At 46.2% G+C, this 21,884-nt stretch overlaps 1 protein-coding gene and 1 long non-coding RNA gene across 6 annotated transcripts in view; one reads left to right on the top strand and one right to left on the bottom strand.

The window, feature by feature from the left end:
* COL5A1 (collagen type V alpha 1 chain) overlaps window positions 1–12,798 on the bottom strand; it is a 180,704-nt gene extending 167,906 nt beyond the window's left edge. The window contains exon 1 of one of the 3 annotated variants that reach the window (XM_083423334.1): window positions 12,080–12,798. In XM_083423334.1, coding sequence (XP_083279460.1) covers window positions 12,080–12,185 — 106 coding nt within the window. In that variant the 5' untranslated portion in view covers window positions 12,186–12,798. The remainder of the gene's footprint in view (window positions 1–12,079) is intronic. The other 2 variants (XM_083423336.1, XM_083423335.1) reach the window with 2 other exon arrangements.
* Window positions 11,393–15,891, top strand: LOC310669705. 3 transcript variants are annotated; one of them, XR_014507284.1, is made up of 5 exons: window positions 11,408–11,669; window positions 11,948–12,173; window positions 13,113–13,548; window positions 14,379–14,742; window positions 15,079–15,891. It is a non-coding gene; the product is annotated as an uncharacterized lncRNA (long non-coding RNA). The 3 variants fall into 3 exon arrangements; XR_014507285.1 differs by lacking the exon at window positions 15,079–15,891 and having other exon boundaries at window positions 11,393–11,669; window positions 14,379–15,068; XR_014507286.1 differs by lacking the exons at window positions 13,113–13,548; window positions 15,079–15,891 and having other exon boundaries at window positions 11,394–11,669; window positions 14,379–15,068.
* The last annotated feature ends 5,993 nt before the right edge of the window (window positions 15,892–21,884 follow it).

The following is a 21,884-nucleotide window of genomic DNA, read 5'->3' as shown; positions in this document are numbered from 1 at the left end:
CTTTCAATTCCTGCATTGTGATAGATTGGTATATGTTTAGCTGGTGATGTTTCACAATGTTGAAAACAAAACATGGCCCAGCCAGTGTGTGTGTGTGATTGCTTACTCCTTTTTCTGACACTGGGGCACAAACTGGGTCAGTCATTGTGAAAACAGAATGCTAGAGTAGTTGGGCTATTGGCCTGATCCAGCAGCCTATTCTTGTGTTCTCAAGAATATAACAAGGGTCTGTGTGAAGCACCAACTTCATACCATACCCTCCAAGTGTCTCCTGTTTTGAGTGGGACATCCCAGGTGAACAGAGGCCACCCTGGCTTCTGATCCTAATCTGGGATGGCTCATTTGGGTTTCCATGCTCTGGCTGTGCCAAAACGTGAGACCAAAAGAGACACTTATTCGGTTCTGTACTGTGGCATGAAACAGTTGGCTCACACCAAAGCACGGGACCAAAAAATGGAAGGAGAACTTACCTTGACCCACATACCATCACTCTTCTCCCTCCTTCCATTGTGGCACTTTCAGATACATCTGTGGCACCAGAGAAAGAGACTGCACCACTCAGGGCAGCGCCTACTGAGGCTGTGTAGGCGGGTGCAGTCTTCCCAAGGCAGAGGAGGAGAAGGGGGCAAGTGGGCTGGTTAGGAAGATGGTGGCAGCAGGGAGGGGGCAAGTAACAAGATCAATGGAATGGGTGTGTGTGCCCTGATTTGCCCTCCCAAAATGTTGGGGGGCATGCCAGTTTAGTAACCTGAATTCTGTGTGTATGTGATAAGAGGGTCAGAAGAACGTGGCTACTGGGTGAGGCCAAGGGGGGGCGGGTGCATTTAGTCCAGCCTCCTGTTCTCACAGTGGCCAACCAAATGCCCATTATGGGAAACCTACAAGCAGGACCTGGGCACAAGGGCTACTCTTCCCTCCTGTGGTTCTCAGCAACTGGTATTCAGAGGCATTCTGGCTTCAACAGTGGAGGAGAAACATAATTAGACCCCTGCTAGATTATGCCAATGGCACATCTAGTCCAGCATCCACTTCTCACAGTGGCCAACCTGTCGGAAACTCACAAGCAGGATCTGAGCAACAGAAACTCTCTCCCCTTGCTATTTTGAGCCAGGAATAGGACATCGGAACAGAAGTTCATTTTATACGTCAACTCCCGAGTATCGTGAAATAAAGCTGCAACAAAGCTCCCTCCAGGAGAGTCCTGTTTCCAATTATTGAGCTGTATTTTACTGTTTTACGTCTTGCCACAAAAATGTCTCATTTTTCAAACACACACACACATATCCCAAGGATAACATATTCAGTTCCATTCTTATTTCAGACATCATGATATATCGGTATGTGACATTTTTGAAAGCCAGCTAACACCCAACCCTAGTCAAGACTAGACAAGGCAGGTAGGACTTGTGGTCCACACATCTGGAGAGAAGTGCTGTGGGCAACCTTGACCTGCATATACACCATGTTCTTTACTTGGCATATAGTCACTTACAGTTATTTGGGTCAGCTGCTTTGCCCATCTGGAATTACCTGCTCATAATGACATAAAAAGAGCCTTTCTGCTGGATCAGGCCAATGGACCATCGAGTCCAGCATCCTTTTCTCACAGTGGCCAACTAGATGCCCCAGTGGGAAACTCTCAAGCAGGACTAGAGTACATGAGCCCTCTCCCCTCCTGTGGCTTCCAACAACTTGAATTCAGAAGCATTGCTGCCTTATAGTAGCCACCAATAGCCTTCTCTTCCATGAATTTATCTCATTCTCTTTTAAAGCCATCTAGGTCAAAGAGCCAGTGTGGTGTAGTGGTTAAGAGCAGTGGACTTGTAATCTGGTGAACCGGGTTCGCGTCTCCGCTCCTCCACATGCAGCTGCTGGGTGACCTTGGGCTAGTCACACTTCTCTGAAGTCTCTCAGGCCCACTCACCTCACAGAGTGTTTGTTGTGGGGGAGGAAGGGAAAGGAGAATGTTAGCCGCTTTGAGACTCCTTCGGGTAGTGATAAAGCGGGATATCAAATCCAAACTCTTCTTCTTCTTCTTCTAGGTTGTGGCCATTCAGTTTTAGGTGAAATTACACTGAGCTCTCCAGCTCCATTCTTTCCTTGACATCCTCAGTTTCGTTGATGAAATTTTGGAGGATATGTTAAAAACTGGGAGAATTCTGAATTCTTATTTTATATATGCATGTGCTTCAGTAGGAAGTGGCTGTAAATGCTTCTGAATTCCAGTTGCTGGAAAGAGCAGGAAGGGAGAGTTCCCTTGTACTTGGGTCCTGCTTTTGGATGCTGGAATAGATTGCACTGGCCCAAACTAGCAGACTTATCTTATGTTCTAATGCACAATTTAGCATTTTCTCCCGTATGAAGAAACAGGCCTGTAAGAAATTGCACTCCCCTGCTGGAGGCAGTATGCCTCTGAATAACAGTTGCTGGTTTTTTATGATTCCACAAGGCTCAGATAATATGGTTGAGTGAGGGAAGAGTCTCCATTTTAGCTCTGTTCAAAATGTACCAAGGAAAACCACTAGCTCCGATGGTCCACAATAGGAATCAAAGCTCCCAGGATCTCAAATGCAATTAATCTAAACACAAACATGCCTGGCAATGTTCAGTATCACACAAACAGAAGCCATATGCTTTAGGTGAAGAATGAGGGACCTCAACAACTCAGATAAGGAGGCAGGACATCCCCACCATCCTCTCCTAAAAGCCCTCTGATTGAGATGCAGCTGGATCCAAGCCCTGTCTTCTTGAATGCACTCTGCACACGCTTCCTGACCCTAGCATTGACAGCCAGCAAGGAGTGGCCAGGGAGTCAGAGCACCATGGCCAAGACCTCCTTGGCAGAGTTTGCATTGCCTTTGGCTCCCTTTCTGCACTGCCTTCTTCTATACCTCTGCTCCAGATCTGTTTCCTGGATACCAGAGCACAGTCAAACAAACAGAGTGGAACAGGCTGTCTCTCACCCCTCAAGCAGACACCACCATGAGTCCCAGAATCCCAGCCCAGATAACAAATCTGGGTCAATGTCCTTTTGAATTATATCTTGCTGAGGCAGACTTTCGGCACTCAAGGAGCCAAATCCTACCAAATACAGATTACCTTAAGAACTTAGTTGTTAGTTGGCATCTGTTTGTCTCAGGAGACAATTGAAGAGTGCACCATCGGAGGTAAAGTCAAAGCACTGGAAAGTTATGGGAGACACATGTTTTGTTGCAGCTGGGGCAGATGAGGGCATCTGTTTGTGCTGATGCAGATGCACCATTGCATTTCTTCTCTCTGCACTCCTCCCAGTGGCCATTCCTACTCTGGCCTCTGCTATGGATACCTGACCTGACTGTCTGTCTCTTTATAAGGAGGAGCCTTGCTGCTGGATCAGGCAAATGGCCCATCTAGTCCAGAGTCCTGTTCTCACAGTGGCCACCAGATGCCTCAGTGGGAATTCTGCAAGCAGGACCTCAGTGCAACAGCACTCTCCCCACTAGCAGATCCCAGCAACTGGAATTCAGAGCCATACCACCTCTGACTAAGGAGGCAGAGCTCAGCCATCATGCCTAGTGGTTGCGAATAGCCCTATCCTCCATGAATTTATTCAATCCTCTTTTAAAGCTATCCAGGTTGGGTGGCCACCATTGCCTTCAATGAGAGTGAGTTCCATAGTTTAACTAGTCGCTACATGAAGAGGGGCTTTCTTTTATCTGTCCTGGATATTCCAACATTCAGCTTCACACGGCATTGAGATCTCAGTCACACTCAGCTCTGTTATCAGCCTGTGAATTCCAAAATCTGTTGATTTAAGTTACCCATTCTTCCATTCTGAAGTTCTCCCCACCTCTACATCAGCTTGCACTATATTGTTTTCTTTTTTTAACAGCCATCATGAATTTCATGAACCAGAATTTTAGCAGGAATTTCTCAATATGTACACACATCTGCCTGACATAAACATTATTATTATTATTATTATTATTGCAAAACCATTTCCCCTATTATAATGGATGTTCATGCAAACATCCATTATAATAGGGGAAATGGTTTTGCAATGAATAGGAGAAATGGTTTTCATGCATATATGCAATGTATAAACCCTTTATCCTAGTATACACTAGGGCTGGGTGATATATAGTCCAAAACTGGTTTTTCATGATATCAGTTTCATAATTTTTGACCTGGCAATATATCATTAATCATGATGTATGTGTGGGCATGCACTATGCAAAAATCACAATGTGGGGAAAACTGTGAAGGTTGAAAACAAGATGCCACCCAGCACTAGGCAAAGGTAAAGGGACCCCTGACCATTAGGTCCAGTCGTGGATGACTCTGGGGTTGTGGTGCTCATCTCACTTTATTGGCCAAGGGAGCCGGCGTACAGCTTCCAGGTCATGTGGCCAGACTGACTAAGCCGCTTCTGGCAAACCAGAGCAGCGCACGGAAATGCAGTTTACCTTCCTGCCAGAGCGGTACCTGTTTATCTACTTGCACTTCGTGCTTTCGAACTGCTAGGTTGGCAGGAGCAGGGACCGAGCAACAGGAGCTCACCCCATCGCGGGGATTTGAACCACTGACCTTATTGCTTGGCTGGAAAATGGGATTACAAAATTCAGGAAAGTGTGAATTGCAAAGGATGGCTGTATTTCGGTTTGCATATTGTTTCAGAATATGCAAACTAGGTAGGTTTGTATTTATTTGTTTTGTTATGTAAAAATTATACAGAGTTTGGTAGTAAAAAACACACAACAACAACCTCAAATTAGTTTACAAAAAGTTAAAACAATAAGATTATCAGTAATAATAATTAACAGCAATAATTAAAGACTTTTGAAAAATAACCTAACAAACAGATCAAAACTTGCATCCATTTTCTAAGTATCTGGGTAAAAGTAAAGGTAAAGGTAAAGGGACACCTGACCATTAGGTCCAGTCGTGACCGACTCTGGGGTTGAGGCACTCATCTCGCTTTATTGGCCAAGGGAGCCGGCGTACAGCTTCCAGGTCATGTGGCCAGCATGACTAAGCCGCCTCTGGCAAATCAGAGCAGTGCACGGAAACACCGTTTCCCTTCCCGCCGGAGTGGTACCTATTTATCTACTTGCTCTTGACATGCTTTCGAACTGCTAGGTTGGCAGGAACAGGGATCGAGCGACGGGAGCTCACCCTATTGTGGGGATTCGAACCGCCGACCTTCAGATCGGCAAGTCCTAGGCTCTGTAGTTTAACCCACAGCGCCACCCACGTCCTTTAAGCATCTGGGTAGTCTTGCCTAAACAAATTGTTTTTAGCAGGCACTGCAAATCGTACAGGAAAGAGTACAGCATGACATCAATAGGCAGGGAGTTCCAAAGTGTAGGTGCTGCCACACTAAAATACTGAGTTGCTATAAAAGCAGAACTGAATTGAATTTATTTGGCAGCTACCTGGGAGTCATCTGAGTCCTCAGAGTGCCTTTGGGATGCTGATGCAGGGCTTGTGACACTTGGACAATGAAGCTGAGATTGGACAAAGCCACGCAAATCAAACATTGGTAAAATGAAGCAAAATGGAGTTGTTTCTCCCAACTGCCCCAAAGATAGGCACAGAATACAATTCAAAGCAATAGGGGGTTGGATAATGCAGAAAGAGAGCTGTGGAGGCATTACAGTGGTAATTTGAGCTGATGCAGAGAGACTTGGTCACAGAAGAAGGTCCAGTGCTCATTGTAGCATTAGGTGTTGTACAGCTGAACTATGGCTACTCTCCTAAAAATAAAGTAAAATCTTAGTCCCTATGGTTCTGGCTTTCTGTGTGCAAAGTAGGTGCTCTACCCACTAAGCAACAGCCCTATCTATCCCAGGATCCTCATCCCCAGGCAAGTGTTATGCTGCAAGCCATACAGTGGACTCTATCCAAAGTCACAACAGGCAGAGGGATGCTTTCAGTTATTCACCTGATATGTTTCAATCACATCCTGCTCAGAACAAACACTTTGCTGGGAAATCACTAGAATTAACAACACAGCATTGACTGAGCTTTCCACGCCTCAGAATGCCCATCTTTGGAGAGGGAGTCTGTCGCCGACCTCAAATCTCGACAAGCTCCAGGGCTGCCCCTGTGACATCATCACCTCTCCAGTTTCCCAAGCCTATCTTGACAAATGGGGAATGACCCAAGTTAAACAGAAGCAAATTCACATCCACAGTGACTCAGCCGAAGGCATCTTAACAGTATACCCCATTTGTCTGGAGGCTGAGTCTGTTTCCATCTTGGTTGAGTCTAATCTCTTTCCACAGCTCCTTCAAGAAGGGTCCAGATAACCCAATGACAGTCCTTACTCTTTTTAAGGTTTCATACACTCCAACATTCCTTGGATGAAAATAGGGACACTTCTCACTCCCCATTCCCCGCCCCCAGCACAGGGCATTTCCTATCAGAAGAAGGCTGGGTGTCACCACCACTGCACAAACAGGACACAGCACATGCACCCTCCACTGTCTTGAGAAACCCCCTTAACCTCGATTTGATTTGATTTGATTCTTTGGTAGATTTACAAGCACATACACAAATACAATCGTACCTTGGAAGTCAAACAGAATCCGTTCCGGAAGTCCATTCGACATCCAAAACATTCGGAAACCAAAGCACAGCTTCTGATTGGCTGCAGGAAGCTCCTGCAGCCAATCGGAAGCCGCGGAAGCCTCGTCGAACATTTTAGTTCCAAAGAACATTCGCAAACTAGAACACTAACTTCCATGGTTGTCATGTTTGGGAGCTAAAATTTCCGAGTACCGAGGCGTTTGGGATCCAAGGTACAACTGTACATAAATTTTCAAAAGGGGCAAGTTTAGACGCGGATGTAAAGGGTTTGGGGGGCTTTTAAAAAATAAATAAATAATCTAGATTCCTTGTGCTCTGCTCCGCTCACCCTTTCTTCTCACCCAGGGCAGCCCTGCCCTCTGCCTGCCCCTCAGAGTCAGCATGTCACACGGGGTGGGGCCTCAGCGGCCGCAGCCTCTCCTCACCCATTCTTCAGCAGTCGCTATGAGCTCCCCATGGAACAGCAGCCATGGAGGGACCATGCAGAGGCAGCGGGAAGTTCCCTTGCCACCTCTTGGGACAAGTGCCAGCTCCTCCTCCTTCTCCCCAAGCTCAGCAGTAACCAGAGGCGACTGTAGTCCCTGGTGCACAATTTGTGTGGGGGCAATCCAGGCACCCCACACATCCATAGATCCCCATCCCACCTCACCTGCCACAAGGGGTCTCTGGGCTCGCCGCCACTTCCCCATCCCCCTCACTGAATGGACGCCCAGCCAATGTTGGGGGGATTCACTCTCCATGGGCCTTATTGGCTAGCTGAGCTCCTCCTTGGATGGGCAGGCAGATGGCGCAGTGTGGCCCCACTTGGCTCCAATGGCAAGGGCTGGGGTGGAGTGCAGGTTCCGTGAATCCTCTACACCCTGCTTGCGCCCGTCCAACAGCATTGGTGGCATGCATTGGGCTAGTGCGGTGTGTTCTATTCACCCTGTGCACCCCACCGTTGTCTTTTGTAATTCTGGGACTGTCCCTGGAAAATAGGGACACTTGGAGAGTATGAGGTTTCCCTCCCACCAGCATTTTATTTTATTTTATTGCAGTGTTTGAAGTGGGTCCTCAGTTAAAGGCTAACCCATCCCTTCACATTATTGAATGCTTCTGGGATTTCCCATGGGAGAATTTAAGACACCTCTTTGTGAAACACAAAAAAGAGCCTGGTTCCTAGATCACTGGTCCAGCATCCTGTTCTCACAGCGGCAAGTGTGCCGCCTTGCCCCTGCAATTGAAGGGGCTGGGGCCATGTGATGTGCATGAGTGACGTCAGCATGCCATGTGACACGATGACATCATGCGCGCAGATCGCATGATGTGCTGACGTGTCGCGCATATGCCACAGGGCATGCGTGAGTGACACAATATGCCACATGGACTGCTTGGTTAAGGTAAGCATGTCATGCGGCATGCTTTCACTCCCTTGCAGATTTTGGGGAGATGTGGCCCCCTGCCTTAAATTGGGGGGGACCCCAGGCCCATCCTAGATGGTGCCTATGCACAGAGGCCAACCAGATGCCCTGATGGGAAGCTCTTGCATGCAGGACACTCCACTTGAAAGATTTTCTTCTGAATATCATTTGCAATTGAGAAGCTGCATTAAAAAAATATAACCATTTAGCCTGCAGCCTCTGGTTGCAGATTATGTGCTTTTGCCTAACAAAGTCATGGCAAAGAGCTAAGGATGAGAAATGCATCTTGTACTACATATGAAAATATTTCCAACAACTGCTGTCTGCAGAAAGCCTAAAAGCTGTGTGGGCGGGATTCTCCCAACACAAAGCTCTATTCGGTAGTCGCCGAGGGTTTTAACTTTGTAAGTTGGCACCCTACAGGACCAGGACCGCAAGCCTGTAATATTAGGTCACTCCCCAGAGCCCCCCCCTTCCCCCTCCCATGCAAGCCTACTCAGAGCCTTTCATCTGTCACATCTGGACGCCTGGCACACAGTGGGGGTAAAGCTGAAGGAAATGGGAATCACATTTCTTTCCCTTCAGTTTCGTTTATTTTGCAAGACAGCTTGGATTTGGGGTGGGTGACCAAGGCCACATTTCACATCAGATGCCACTTTAAACATTCATGACTTCTTCTCCTAAAGCATCCTGGAAGCTGTAGTTTGTTCGGGGTGGTGAAAGGTGGTAGAAGAACCCCACTTCTTCTCCCAGAGCTACATTTCCCAGAGTTCCCCGTGAAGAGGGATTGACTGTTAAACCACTCTGGGAATTGTAGCTCCGAGAAGAGGAACTGGGGTCCTCCACAGCTCAATGGCAGCGCACCTGCTTTGCACAAAGAAGGTCCCAGGTAGCATTTCCAGATAGGTTCAGGAATGCCCAGGGAAGTAGCGGGTGGGGGAGCTGCTGGCTGCTCATGCCACCCTCCCTGAGCCAGCCCTGTACCACTTTAGGAGGCTGGGATCTAAAGCTGCTCGGGGAAGGCAGTGTGAGAAGGATACTATGTGCCCTTCAATCCCACCCTCACCCTCATGCCGCCCTCCCCAGATCCCAGACTCGAAAAGTGGCTCATGGGTTGGTGTTGCTCTAGCAGCATCAGCGGCGAGGGCTGGGCTAGCGCGCAGCAGGCTCTGTTTGCCCTCTGCACCCTCCGGTATATGTGCACCACCCAGGGGCTATGAAAACATGCTCTGCCCCTGCCTGAAGCCCTGCAGAGCTGCTGCCAGCTAGCATAGATGGTACTGAGGTAGCTGGACCAGTGCTAGAAAATGGATCCCCGTGTTCCTGTATTCCTAGTGCAGTTATGAAACTCACTGGATGGTTCTTGACAAGTCACTCTTAGGGACACCACTGGATTCCTCTCCAAAAAGTGTTAGCAAACAGGGTCTGTCCTGCCAAAAATTCTGGCATGGATTGTAGAATCTAGGAGAGATGCTGCAGCCCATTCCAGGGCTCCACAGCAGAATACCCATAAGGGTCTCCAGAATTCTCTAGAGTCCAGAGGCTTTCAGTAAGGCAAAACGATAAGTGAGGTCATAGAATCACGGAATTGTAGATTTGGGAGGGGTCCCCAAGGATCATCTAGCCCAATCCCCTGCAATGAAGGATTCACAGCTAAAGAACCCCTGGCAGATGGCTACCCAACCTCTGTTTAAAAATCTCCAACAAAGGATAAACTTTCTTGTTTGTTCCACTGTTGAATAAAGCTGGGCAATATCTGCTTTTCAACATCATGCTATTTCACTAGCTATACATTGTGATATACAGATATATCATGATGTTTGAAATAAGGATGGAACTATGTAGAGGCTGGCTTCACACTTTTTCCTGCATTGTGATTTTTGCATAGTGTGCGCACACACACACACACATCATGATTCATGATATATTGCCAGGTCAAAAATTATGAAACTGATATCATGACATTGGACTTCAAAACAGTGTTGGACAATATATTGCCCAGCCACACTGTCAAGCAACTCATAAAGCAGCCTTCCCCAACCTGGTGCCATCTAAATAAGGCTAGAGTATAACTCCCAGCAGCCCCCACAGAAGCTGCCAGCAGGCTCAGCAGCCTACATGTCCAATGAGCAGGGATGATGGAGTGCAACAACTTCTGAACATAGGACCACAGGAAGCTGCCTTATCCTGAGTCAGACTATTAGTCTCTCTAGCTCAGGACCATCTGCACTAACTGGTTTCAGGTGGGGAACATTCTGAGTCCTACCTGGAGTTTCCAGCAGGAATTGAACCTGGGGACTTCTGGAAGCAAAGCAAAGCTCAACCCTGGAGCTACCGCCCTTTCTCTACAATAAAGCAAGATTCTAATCCTCATTGTTTTTGATTATAAATAGGAAATAGGAGCCTGTCTTATACCAAGTGTCAGATCTGTTAGTCCATCTCCTTCAGTGTTGTCTACACTGACTGGCAGCAGCTTCCCAGGGTATCTATGATGAGGCATTCCCTAGCCCTACTTGGAGATGCGGGCGTAGATTGAACCAAGGACCTTCAGAATGCAAAGCAGAGCATGCAAATGCAGAGCCCCAGTTTAAGGGCCAGCCCTGTGTAGAGAGCTTGTTTTATACACTACCGACAACCTTCCAGCACTAGTGCCTGCAGAAACGAGAGCAACTGGCATTCAGAGGCATACTGCCCCAGTACCAGAGGTCCAACATGGAGCATCATGGTTAGTAGCCACTGATAGCGTTGTCCTCCATGAATTCCAAGAAACTGATAAGAAACCACTAAGGGAGCGTAGCCTTTGTGAGCCTATGTCCTGCTTGGGTCTTGTTTGTGGATTTTGCATTAAGGGCATCTGACAGGCACTGTGAGAACATGATGCTGAACTAGATGGGGATTCAGCAGCAGCAGAATCTTATTGTGTTCTTATGACTTGCAATAAACCTTGCTGTAACTGAACCCAAAGCAAAGCACTGGAAGGGATCCCCTAGGGTTATGGACTCCAACCCACTGTAATACAGGTGTCTCTGCTCATCACTCCCTCCTGTTATTTCCTAAGGCGGCAGAGACTTTCCTCTTTCTTCTCTACAAGACTCCGGACCCATCGCCGGCGCTTTGTAAATACTGTATATACATAAGAAGCAGTAGGAAGCCCAGAACAAATGTCTATCGCAAATATTTCACTTCATGGCATTTTCCAATCTCAAAACTAACAGTCCAACTTGTTTCTTTGAAAAACAAAACGTAATACTGTTCCAAAGATATCCTTATTGGAACAGTCTGTCTGATCTGGTTTCTATCCAGGTGCAACAGTAAGAAAACATCTCTTCCACGACCCACCAGTCAAAGGCAACATAGATCATGGAACATTTTTGGGCTTCTTTCATGAAACCCAGATTTGGGGTTGGAGTAACATGATTTCCTGCGTTGGTCTCACTGACCCGCTCTGAGTTTTAGACGCAAGAATTTGTTTCCATAAAGTTCACTTAAGGCACATTAGGGGGCGTCTGTTTTCTAAGTTCATTTGAGTTTGCAAAGTTCCTGCCTTTGATCCCCAGATTGTTCCTCAGGAGCGGGGCGGGGGGCGGGAGTTTGCAGCTGGACACAGTTACGCTACGGAGAGATAATCCCAAGCAACAGACCTTTGCAAACTGTATAGATCATCTTCCGCAAGAAACCTTTCTCCCTCTCTAGAAGCGGGTAAGAAACACTTTGCATTTCTGAAGTTTTCTCCTTTTGCCCGTCCCAGCCCTTGATAGACGGCATTCAAAGGACTGAGGCTGCTAAAATTATTTATGATAGTGCAAAAACAGTGCAAAACCTAGATTTGCTCCTGCATCTCTTTCAGGTGCTGCTGCATATATATACTGTATGTATGTGTGTGTGTATGTGTGAGTGAGCGAGAGAGAAAGAATATATGTATATATATATATAAGGCAATTCCAAATCTAAGCACTGCCTCAAACCTTTCCCTCTAGGAATCATGTATGAACACGATGGGAAAAAAATTATTGCGTGACCCGAGGGCAAAAACTCTTTAAAAATAAAAAGAAGTAAAATAAACAATCTGCATCTATAGCAAAAACAATTGAGTTGTTGGTCCCACTTACCTGCGTGGCTCTGGGCTACTGAATAGAGAAGACACATGACTAGACTCCAAGGGTGAATGGACCTCATCACCCAAGTCCTCCTTTTCCATCTTGTGTGAGTATCCATCGTCCACCGAGACAAAACAGGGATAATTATTATTTTGCTTGTGCAAAAGACGCAGCCTCAAGCCTGGTGGAATATTCTTTCTTTCTTTTAATTTATATCCCTCCCCACCCCCCAAAGGAATGTTCTCTTTACGAAGCCATGAGTTTGGATGCTTGGGATGGAAGAGGAGGAGACTGGACGTCTCCTTCCAGCTGCTCTGCCTCTTCTCCAAAAAGTCTGCAAAAAGTTTGCTTGGTGGCTGCTTTGCTTGGAAGATCGGCCGTTCCTTTCTTTCCTTAAGGGAGCCCACTGCTGTCCTCTTCCACCTCTGCCAGTGGCCCTCTGCTTGATCTGCCTTCCGGGGATGACTTTCTACACCGTGATGTTCCCCTTTCCCTTCTCTGATCTGGGAGTGAAACTTTTTTCTTTCCTCCTTCTCCTCTTTCTCCTCTTAGAGCAGATGAGGATAGGATGTCAATCCAGAGGTGCCTCGGCCAATCAGGATCTCGGAAGAGCCCTAATCCCCGCCTCTTCTTCCCTTCTCCGCAGATGGGAGGGGGAGGCGAGGGAAGGAGTTTGCAAAGAAAATTTTGTGTGTGTGGCAAAGAGAGAGGCCTGTCTTCCCCACCCTTTCAAGCTCCCCCTCCAACTAGGGCGTGAGAACAGGCAGGCAGAGGAGACCCCAGCGGGAAGTTTAAATCCAGTCGCTGGAGAATTGATGCATTAAAAGTGATGCATTTAAAAATAAAAAATCGTGCTTTTAAAAAATGATGCATTGAAATAAAACCACAGAGCAAAATGAACAAACATGGGGGTAGAAAAGACAGAGATTTCGTCTGTTTAGCTGAGTGCTGTTTGCACTGGCTGGCAGCAATTGGCCTTGACCTCAGGGAAGGCTGTTTCCCAGCCAGCAATGTAGAAATCTACCAAATCTGACTTTCTCCATAGGGACCTACCAAGCCCTGTGATCATCATGTAAGGCCATTCTTCATATGCCTTCTCCATGAGCGGTCCAGAGGGTGGCAACATGAGAATGGGCCTTTTATGCAGTGGCTCCCTGTTTGTGGAATGCTCACTCCTGGGAGATTCACATGGCACCTTCATTATACACCTTTAGACCCAGCCTAAAATGTTCCACTTCAACCAAGCCTTTGGCTCAGTAACATCCTGTACAGTGGTGCCTTGGTTTTCGAACATAATCCGTTCCAGAAGACCGTTCGACTTCCGAAACGTTCAAAAACTGAAGCAGTTACTTCCTGAAGCATTTGCTTACACAAAACTCAATACGGAAGCTGAAAAGCGTTCGAAAATCGATGCAGTTACTTCCAGGTTTTTGGCATTTGAAAACCAGAACGTTCAACTTCTGAGACGTTTGAAAACCAAGGTACCACTGTATTCTGTTTAATGTGTTTGTGGGAGAGGGTGAGGGTGGTTATTGTTTTGTTTTAGTTTTTTATTATGTATTTTGTGTTTTTGCTTCTATTTTTGTGTTAACTGCCCTGAGATCTACAGGTGAAGGGTGGTATACAAATTTAATAAATAATAATAACTTAATAGTTAAGAAGATCCTATTGGATCAGGCCAATGGTCCATCTAGTTCAACATCCTGTTCTTACAGTGGCTGAACAGATACCAAAAAAAGAAGCCCACAAGCAGGATTTAAGTGTTAGCAGATCTTGCAGCCTGCTCTTTTCTTTCTAGACCATTTTATTTTTTTCTCACCACCTGCTTCTCTTCATTTCACTTGAAACCCACTCCTCTTCTTTCTTGTTGGAGAAGGGCAGCTTAGATGAAAAGGCTTTTGGAAGGGAAAATTCAGGGAAACTTTGTTTGGAGTGCTAAACCAATGTCTGGGCCCAAAACCTGCTAGGAGAGCTTGCAGCTTGGAGAATTAGATCACTTATGGTTTCTGGAGTTCGAAGGTCTTATTCATGCAGGAATTGTTTATAGGATGAGTGGAGATGAGATAGAGAAACAGCAGACATTTTGCCTCAACAAGTGGAGAGAATTCTTTTTAATAGCTCAGCTTTTGGGGGTGGAGTTAACTTAAACAGAGAGCTACAAACAAATGCTGGCTAGATTGCTACACAAGCAGTGCCCGCTGGTGGTTTAAAGTAAAACTTGCATTAACTACAAATTCAACAGAATGAAATGTATTAGCTTTTATCCAGCACTGAATGCAACAGAAACATTCTCCTCTGCTTTGGTTTCCAGCAACTGGTATACAGAAACATACTTCCCCAAACAGTTGAGATGGAAAATACAAAGAGTCTGCTGAATCAAGCCAATGGCCCTTCTAGTCCAGCAGCCTGTTCTCAGACTGGCCAACCAGATGCCCCGATGGGAAGAAGCTCACAAGCAGGAACCAATCACAAGAGCACTCTCTCCCGCTGTTGTCTCCAGCAACTGGTATTCAGAAGCATCGCTGCCTCCAACCATGTAGGTGGAGCATAGCCATTGTGACTAGTAGCCATCAGTAGCCTTCTGTTCCTTCATGAATTTGTCAAATAATCTCTTAAAGCCATCCAAGTTGGTGACCATCACTGCCTCCTGTGGGAGCAAGGAGTCAGCTAGACTGGTAAAGGAAAAGCGATTTATATGCGATATAACATTGAGCCACCAGATGGTGATGTGGAATCCCGTTTTTCTCTACCTGTTTTCCCTGTTTAAATTCACAACTCTTTAAACTGAAACGTTGGATGTGTCTAGATCCAGCCCAAGTGCCAAAGTTTAACTGCGCTATGTGAAGAAGTCCTTTCGTTTACCTGTCCTTAAGCTTCCAACATTCAGTTTCATTGGATGCCCACACAAAGTCCTAATGTTATGAGAGAGGGAGAAAATCTTTTCTCTATCCAGTTTCTCCATGTCATTCACTTCTATCGTGCCTCCTCTAATTCACCCTTTTTTTTTGAAGAGTACAAAGCTTCAGAAAAAAAGATGAGAGAGACTTATTGGATATGTTTATTATATGAGAATAAGAAGATCTGCAGCCCATTCAACCAAGTATGAACGCGAAATGTACATGAACATATGCATGGATTTTCATGTGTACTTAAAAAAAAAAATGCAAGCATTGTTGGAAAAGTGGAGAACCAAAGTTAAGATTTTAAATACCAGAAGCTGAAATGCACACATCCCAGTATCCCTAAGGGAAGTATCTCCAGCACAGTTTCGATGGAGACTCTATCAAGGTATCCATGAGATCTCCCTTTGCAGAAGCTGGTGCTTTGCCATTAAACTGAAAAGGTCACGATTCCAGACAATGAGCTATTTGTGCCGACCAAAATGAGGGGCGGGGGAGTTGCCCCACATCTGGAGACCAAAAAAAAAAGGAGAGAGAGATGAAGAATGACAAATATCAAGTGAATCACAAAGTTGGTCAGGACCTGCATGCTGTCATTTTAGAGGCCACGAATGCAGCCCAGCCAACTCCCCTCTTGATTTCTCCAGTGTGTCAAAAGTATGGTTTTGTTGTGGTAAAAGCTGGAATCTTCCCCACTGGAGAGGATCACTTGAGCCCGAAGGGTCACTGACCTCCTTAGGAGCGTCCCAGTTACATAGAAATGTGCAAGCCCACACCCTCATTTGCACGCCCTCTGACATTTCAGAGACAAAGATAGTTGCTAGTGGGGACAGCCTTTATTCTTTTTTGGGGGTTTTTAAAAAAGATTTTGTTGGAGCAAATCAAACAAATCAATAAAATAAAAACAACCAAAGTGGAGTAGGATGTTAGTGTATTTTGCTTATTTCTTGACAAACCATCATCCAGAATTTGCGCATACCTGAAATCTGTTTGTTGTGCCAGAGAGATGTCTGAGTGTCAAAAGAAAAAGAAAAAAGGTTCATCTCTCTCTGCTGATACTTTGCAACAACCCTACACAGGTTTCTGAAGTTGTTACGTTAGTTTTCAACCACAGTGTTCATTCTTAATAATCCATCTGGTGGTGGTTGCTAGAGCTAGGGATACCCTCCTGACCCCAAATCTGTGGCCAGCCTTGGGGAACATCCTACCCACATCTGGCCTAGGTCTGAATCAATTTGGGGACGGTGCTAAAAATTAATGGGAGGTTTACAAACCCTAATTAAACACATGATCAAGAGGGCTTGGAGGACTTCTTCCTGCTTAGAGCAAAAGGGTTCAAGTCCTGCTGAGGTCTGCTTTGGAAGCACCTTTGCTGCTTGCAGAAGAACATCACCCAACTACATCACCTAGAATTCAAGTCTCCAGGGCCTGATGAGCTGCAACCAAGGATTCTAATATAGCATGTGGACGTAATCTTAGAATTCTTGGAAAACAGGGGAGATTTGCCTGCAGACTGGAGGCAGGCAAATGTTCCCATCTTCTAAAGGGGGGGGGGAGGGGAAAGACTCAGGTGACTACAGACTGGTCAGCAGGAAAGTATGGGAGATTACAGTCAAGCATAACTATGCACAACTGCTAGTTAGTACATGAAGGGATTAAGGACCACAGAGCTGTATTTCTAGATGGACTCAGGGTAGGACCTGAACCAATGGCTTCAAGTTACAAGAAAGCAGGTTTCAACTAAACATGGGGAAGAACTTTCAGGTGGGAAGAGCTGTTCGGCAGTGGAATAAACTCCGAGAAGAGCTGGTGGACTCTCCTTCCTTGAATGTTTCAAGCACAGGTTGGATGGCCACCTGTCATGGGTGCATTAGTTAAGGTTCCTGCATAGCAGGGGGTTGGAGTAGATGACCTATGGGATTCCTTCCAACTCTACAATATAATGCTTCTACGATCAGAAAAGCCTGCTGGATCACACAGATTAAGGGAGAGGGCTCAGGCAGAGGAATCCCATGGGGGTGACACACCCATGTCCTTACCATTCACCCCATTCCATTCCAGCTGCTGCTGGTGGTGGTGAATAGTGAAGCAGTGATAGTTTCTAGCAAAATCTTGAGAGTTCTCATGAAATTCTCATGGGATCTCACTGCTGCTCCTTCTCCTCAGTACAATACTAAACTGGATGGACCAAAGGTCTGACTCATACTATAAAGCAACTTCCTCTGTTCCTATTTTCTGGCAATTTGTTCTTCTCACTGGAGAGACCAGAAATTGAACATGGGACCTCTTGCAAGCCAAACACGGGCCCAGCCACTGACCTCTCAAAACAGATCCACATTCGCACAGAGGTGGATGAACTTTTTGATCCTGAGGGCCACATTGCCTTCTGAGAAACCTGGGGGCCACAAGCAGAGCAATGAATACCAACAATAACTTTAAGTGCAGTAGGCTCCAGATTCAATCCCCAATTGCATCTCCAGGTAGGACTGGTGAAGGCACTGTGCCTGACAGCCTAGAAAGCTGCTGCCACTCAGTGTAGACAGCATTGAGATGGATGGATCCGTGTTCCTGTTTTAATCCAGTCCTTTATCCAGAACCATGAAGACTGGAATCTATATTTTCAGGGGAAGGGCCATGGCTCATAAGCTGAGCACCTGCTTTGCATGCAGAAGGTCCCAGCTTTGAGCCTCGACAGCATCTCCAGCTTGCACTAGGAATGTCTCTACTTGAAGCTCTAGGGTGGCATTTCCAGTCAGCATCAACAATACTGAACTAGATGGACCAAGAGTCTGACTTGGCATAAGGCCTTCCTTCCTACTAACTTCTGTTCTGCATTCAGAAAAATGACTAGAAACTTGCTTTATATTATGGGGATGGACTACAGCTCTGTGCCAGGGCCCAATCTTTTCAGGCAGGAGGTCCCAGACTCAGTCCCCAGTGGCCTTTCCAAAGGAGGGTGAGGCATGTCCTCTGTCTGAAACCTCATAAATCCACTGCTGCCAGTCAGTGCAGGTAATAATCAGCCAGCTAAACCAAGGGCTTGACTCATTAGGCAGATTCCTATTCTCATAAGGGTAAGATGCTGGTCCAAAATCTACCCTCCAAGTTCTCCAAAGTTTTCTTCTCTGGGAATGTGGATTCTGTTTTTCAGTCTCATTCAGCCAGTTTATGATGCTGGTGGACCAATGTTCTGACAGTGTAAGGCAGTGATGATGATGATGATGATGACAATGATGATAATTTATTACTTATACCCTGCCCATCTGACTGGGTTACCCCAGCCAATCTGGGCGGCTTCCAACAGAATATAAAAGAACACAACAGAACACCAGACATTAAAAACTTCCCAATACAGCATTGCCTTCTGTAGAAAGTCACATAATTCTTTCTCTCTTTGACATTTGATGGATGGGCAGGGATGGAGGAAGGGGGGTGCCATGGGTGCAGTGTGCCCTGAGTGTCACCACTGAGGAGAGTGACAAAATGCTGGGCAGAACTCACAGCGGTGCCTGCAGTGTGCCCAAGACATGTTTCTCTCCTGCGCTGCCCAAACGGTCCGCCTGCTGCCTCCCTACCAGCTGTAGGGTGGCTGAGTGGGAGGAGGCAGGCAGACCTACCCCTATGGGTGCGGCGCTCCTGGTGCCCAAGCAGCTTCCTCCACTGCCACTGACAGGAGGACGTTGGCTATGTCTCTGGTCACATCATCCATTGAAAGCGTTACAATTCCACTTTAAACAGTCATGTTCTCCCCCCCCCCCCCCCGCCAAGAATCCTGGGAGCTGTAATTTATTTAAGGTTCTGAGAAGTGTTGGAAGACAACTCCCCTCTCGCAGTTCCAGAGTGGTTTAACCACCAGTACCTCTTCCCAGGGAACTCTGGGAATTTTAGCTTTGTCATGCTCATGGGCATCTGGTTGGCCACTGTGAGAACAGGATACTGAGCTAGATGGGCCAGGTAGTCCATCACACGGTCAAAAGGCTCTCGCCCTCAGGAAGTTCTATCCTATTGTTTGGTTGAAATCTCATTTCTTGTCATTTGAATCCACTGGTCCAGGTCCTGCCCTCGAGAGCGGAAAGCAAGCTTGCTCCATTTCCCATGTGACAACCCCTCACATATTTGAAGAGACTGATATGGGAGAGACATGTTTTATTGCATCTGGGACAGATGAAGGCATCTGGTTGTGTGCTGCTGCAGATACACTTTGGTGCTTCTTCTCCCTGCGCTCCTCCCAGGGGTCATTTCTCCTGTGGTCACTGCTGTGGATCTATAACCTGACTATCTGTCTCCAGGCACTGTGGTCATCTGCAAGGGATTCCCACATGGTAGGGTTGCGAGGCTTCATGTCATGTTTACAGACATCTTTGTAGCATAGGGTTGGCCTGCCAATAGGCCTGGTGTCTGAAGCCAGCTCCCCCACAGAGCACGTCCTTGGGGACCCTGCCACCTTCCATTCTGTGGACGTGACCAAGACAGTGTAGACATCATTAAGACAGGAGTGCAAACATATTGGGAATGTGGACTTGGGAGAGCACGTTTTTGTTTGAGACTCTATCTTGCCATGTGATACCCAAAATATTTCTGATGCAGCTCATGTGAAAGAAGTTGAGGTGTTGCTCCTGGTAGTTGTAAGTTGCCTATGACTTACTTCCAAAAATCAGCACGCTCAACATGCAAGCCTTGTAGACCTTCATCACATTATTTCATACTTTTTCAGAGAGGCAAGCCATTGTCATGGGAGTTGATGGCATTATTCAGCTAGTTGAGGGAGGGAGGAACATCCAGCTTTTCCAAGATTGGCGAAGTCTGGATGCTGTCGATTGTTGTGTCAGTGAGTACAGTTCTTGATAATGATTGGTCCATTGTTTCATCTACTTGCTGTGGTCTGTGATGATCTCTCCAGACAAGGTTTTCAGAGTGCAGTTTTCCTGGCTGTTGGTCCAAAGGCTTCCTTTTTGCCTTTGTACATATGTGAGTTTTGCCAGTGGCAGCAGTGAATTGGATACTCCCACACAGCTTTAGCCAATAGTCACTGGCACATTGTTTGGCAATCTGCTGGGCATTGCTCCCTGCCTTTTTCAGTGAATGTCTTCCTGCAGGGCAGATGCTTGTAGTTCACAAGAGCCTCACACTTTGCAGCCAGAAGAGGCTCAATGTCAGTCTCAAACCAGTCTGGGATCTGTTGTTCTCGTTTGCCAAAGGAGAACATAGCTGTGTTGTAGGCTACCTCTTTGATGTGGTTCCACCTTGCTTCAACACTATCTGTGAGGCAGTTCAGTACAGCTTGTTTGACAGAGTCAGAGAAGCATTCACAAAGTTCAGGTATGACTGTTCTGGCATTGATTTGAGGCCACACTTTCTGCTTTGTGCTATGGACCCACTTTGGCTGGAGATGGATCTTGCTTGTCACCAGGGAGTGATCTGTGTCCCAGTCAGCACTGCGGTAACTCTGTGTGACACAAACACAGTTCAGTGCTCTTTACCTAGTGAAAATCAAGTCTGGCTGGTGCCAGTGGCCTTGACCTTGGATGTTTCTAGGACGCTCAGTGTTTTGCCTTGATAGAGAAGAATGTGTTTGCGATAAAAAGGCTGTGAGTCTTTGTCCGTTCTCATTGATGCAGTCAATATCAAAGTGGCAGTTGTCCCATATGTGATGGTTCCCAACTCTGGGACCCTCCTGGCAGCCTGGTCCAGTTCCTTGTAGAACTAATCCTTGGTCAGAGCACATTCTGGGAGTGTAGACGCTCAATGTGTTAACCAGGCTGGAGGTAGTTGAGAGGCAAAGGGAAAGTAAGCTTTCTGAGTCCGTGGTCAGCAATTCTATTGCACACAGCAGCCCTGGGGTTTCACCAGAATTTCCCCTCCTCTTTGAAAATGTGCAAATACAATTTATTTTATTATTTATTTATTGCATTTATATCCCACCATTTTCTCCAAGAAGCTCAAGGTGGTGCACATGGCTCTTCCCATCCTAAATTAATTCCCACAGTAACCCTGCAATGTAGTTTGAATTAAGAAGCAGTGACTGGCCCAAGGCCACCCAGCGAGCTTCTTGGCCAAGTGCTGGATTTGAACCCTGGCCTCCCAGGTCCTAGCCTGACACTTCTAATCACTATGCAACACTCGCTCTCATTAACTGTTGGAGAATGGATAGGAGGTGGAGAAGTGGGAGGGATTTTTGGCCCAGGCTACTTAAAGCAAAAAATAAAAATAATCATTTGGATTCTGTTCACTCATATCTGTGACTTAAGGCTGCACTGTAATCTGACTTCCAAGTCTTTCCATACAATTCTGCAGCCTAAATACTTTTGGGTTTTTTTTTAATGGCTAAGGAACAAGCAAGAAAATAAAGTCAATGCTCTTGGGAAACTGTTGGAAATCTGATGGAGAGAGAGAAGTCTGTTAACATAGCAATTCCTAAACTAGCCAACAGCTTTGCTTTCTGATGTTTTAGGAGGGTTTGTCTTTTTTTTTTCCTTCCTCCAACTCAGTAGTACTGTACTTACCAAATGAAAATCTCTTTGTTCATTTTGACACGCAGGATGAGCTTTCGCTTGTCTGAGAAACAGCAATCATTTGATCAGCAGAATGTAAATCACCAAAGATGGAATTAGAATCTGTCCAAGACAGATAGTAAAAAGCGAAAATGTCCTGATGTTGACCCAGTGTTTTGTGACCATGAAAAAGGGAAATCCCATGCTAGGGATAATTAGGAAAGGAATTGCAAACAAAAACTGCTGATATTATAATGTTGTTATGCAAACCTATGGCGTGACTACATTTTGAATACGGTGCACGCATCTGATTGCCTGACCTCTGAAAGGATAACGTGGGCTTGGGAAAGGTTCAGAAAAGGGCCACCAAAATAATCGACAAGATGGAACAATTCCCCCGTGCAGAAAAGTTGAAGTGTTTAATTT

Source organism: Podarcis tiliguerta, assembly GCF_965153285.1.
Source record: "Podarcis tiliguerta genome assembly, chromosome: Z".
In the NCBI taxonomy this organism is placed as follows: domain Eukaryota; kingdom Metazoa; phylum Chordata; class Lepidosauria; order Squamata; family Lacertidae; genus Podarcis; species Podarcis tiliguerta.
The sequence above is the reverse complement of the archived record's forward strand: the minus strand, read 5'-3'. Positions and strand labels throughout refer to the sequence as shown.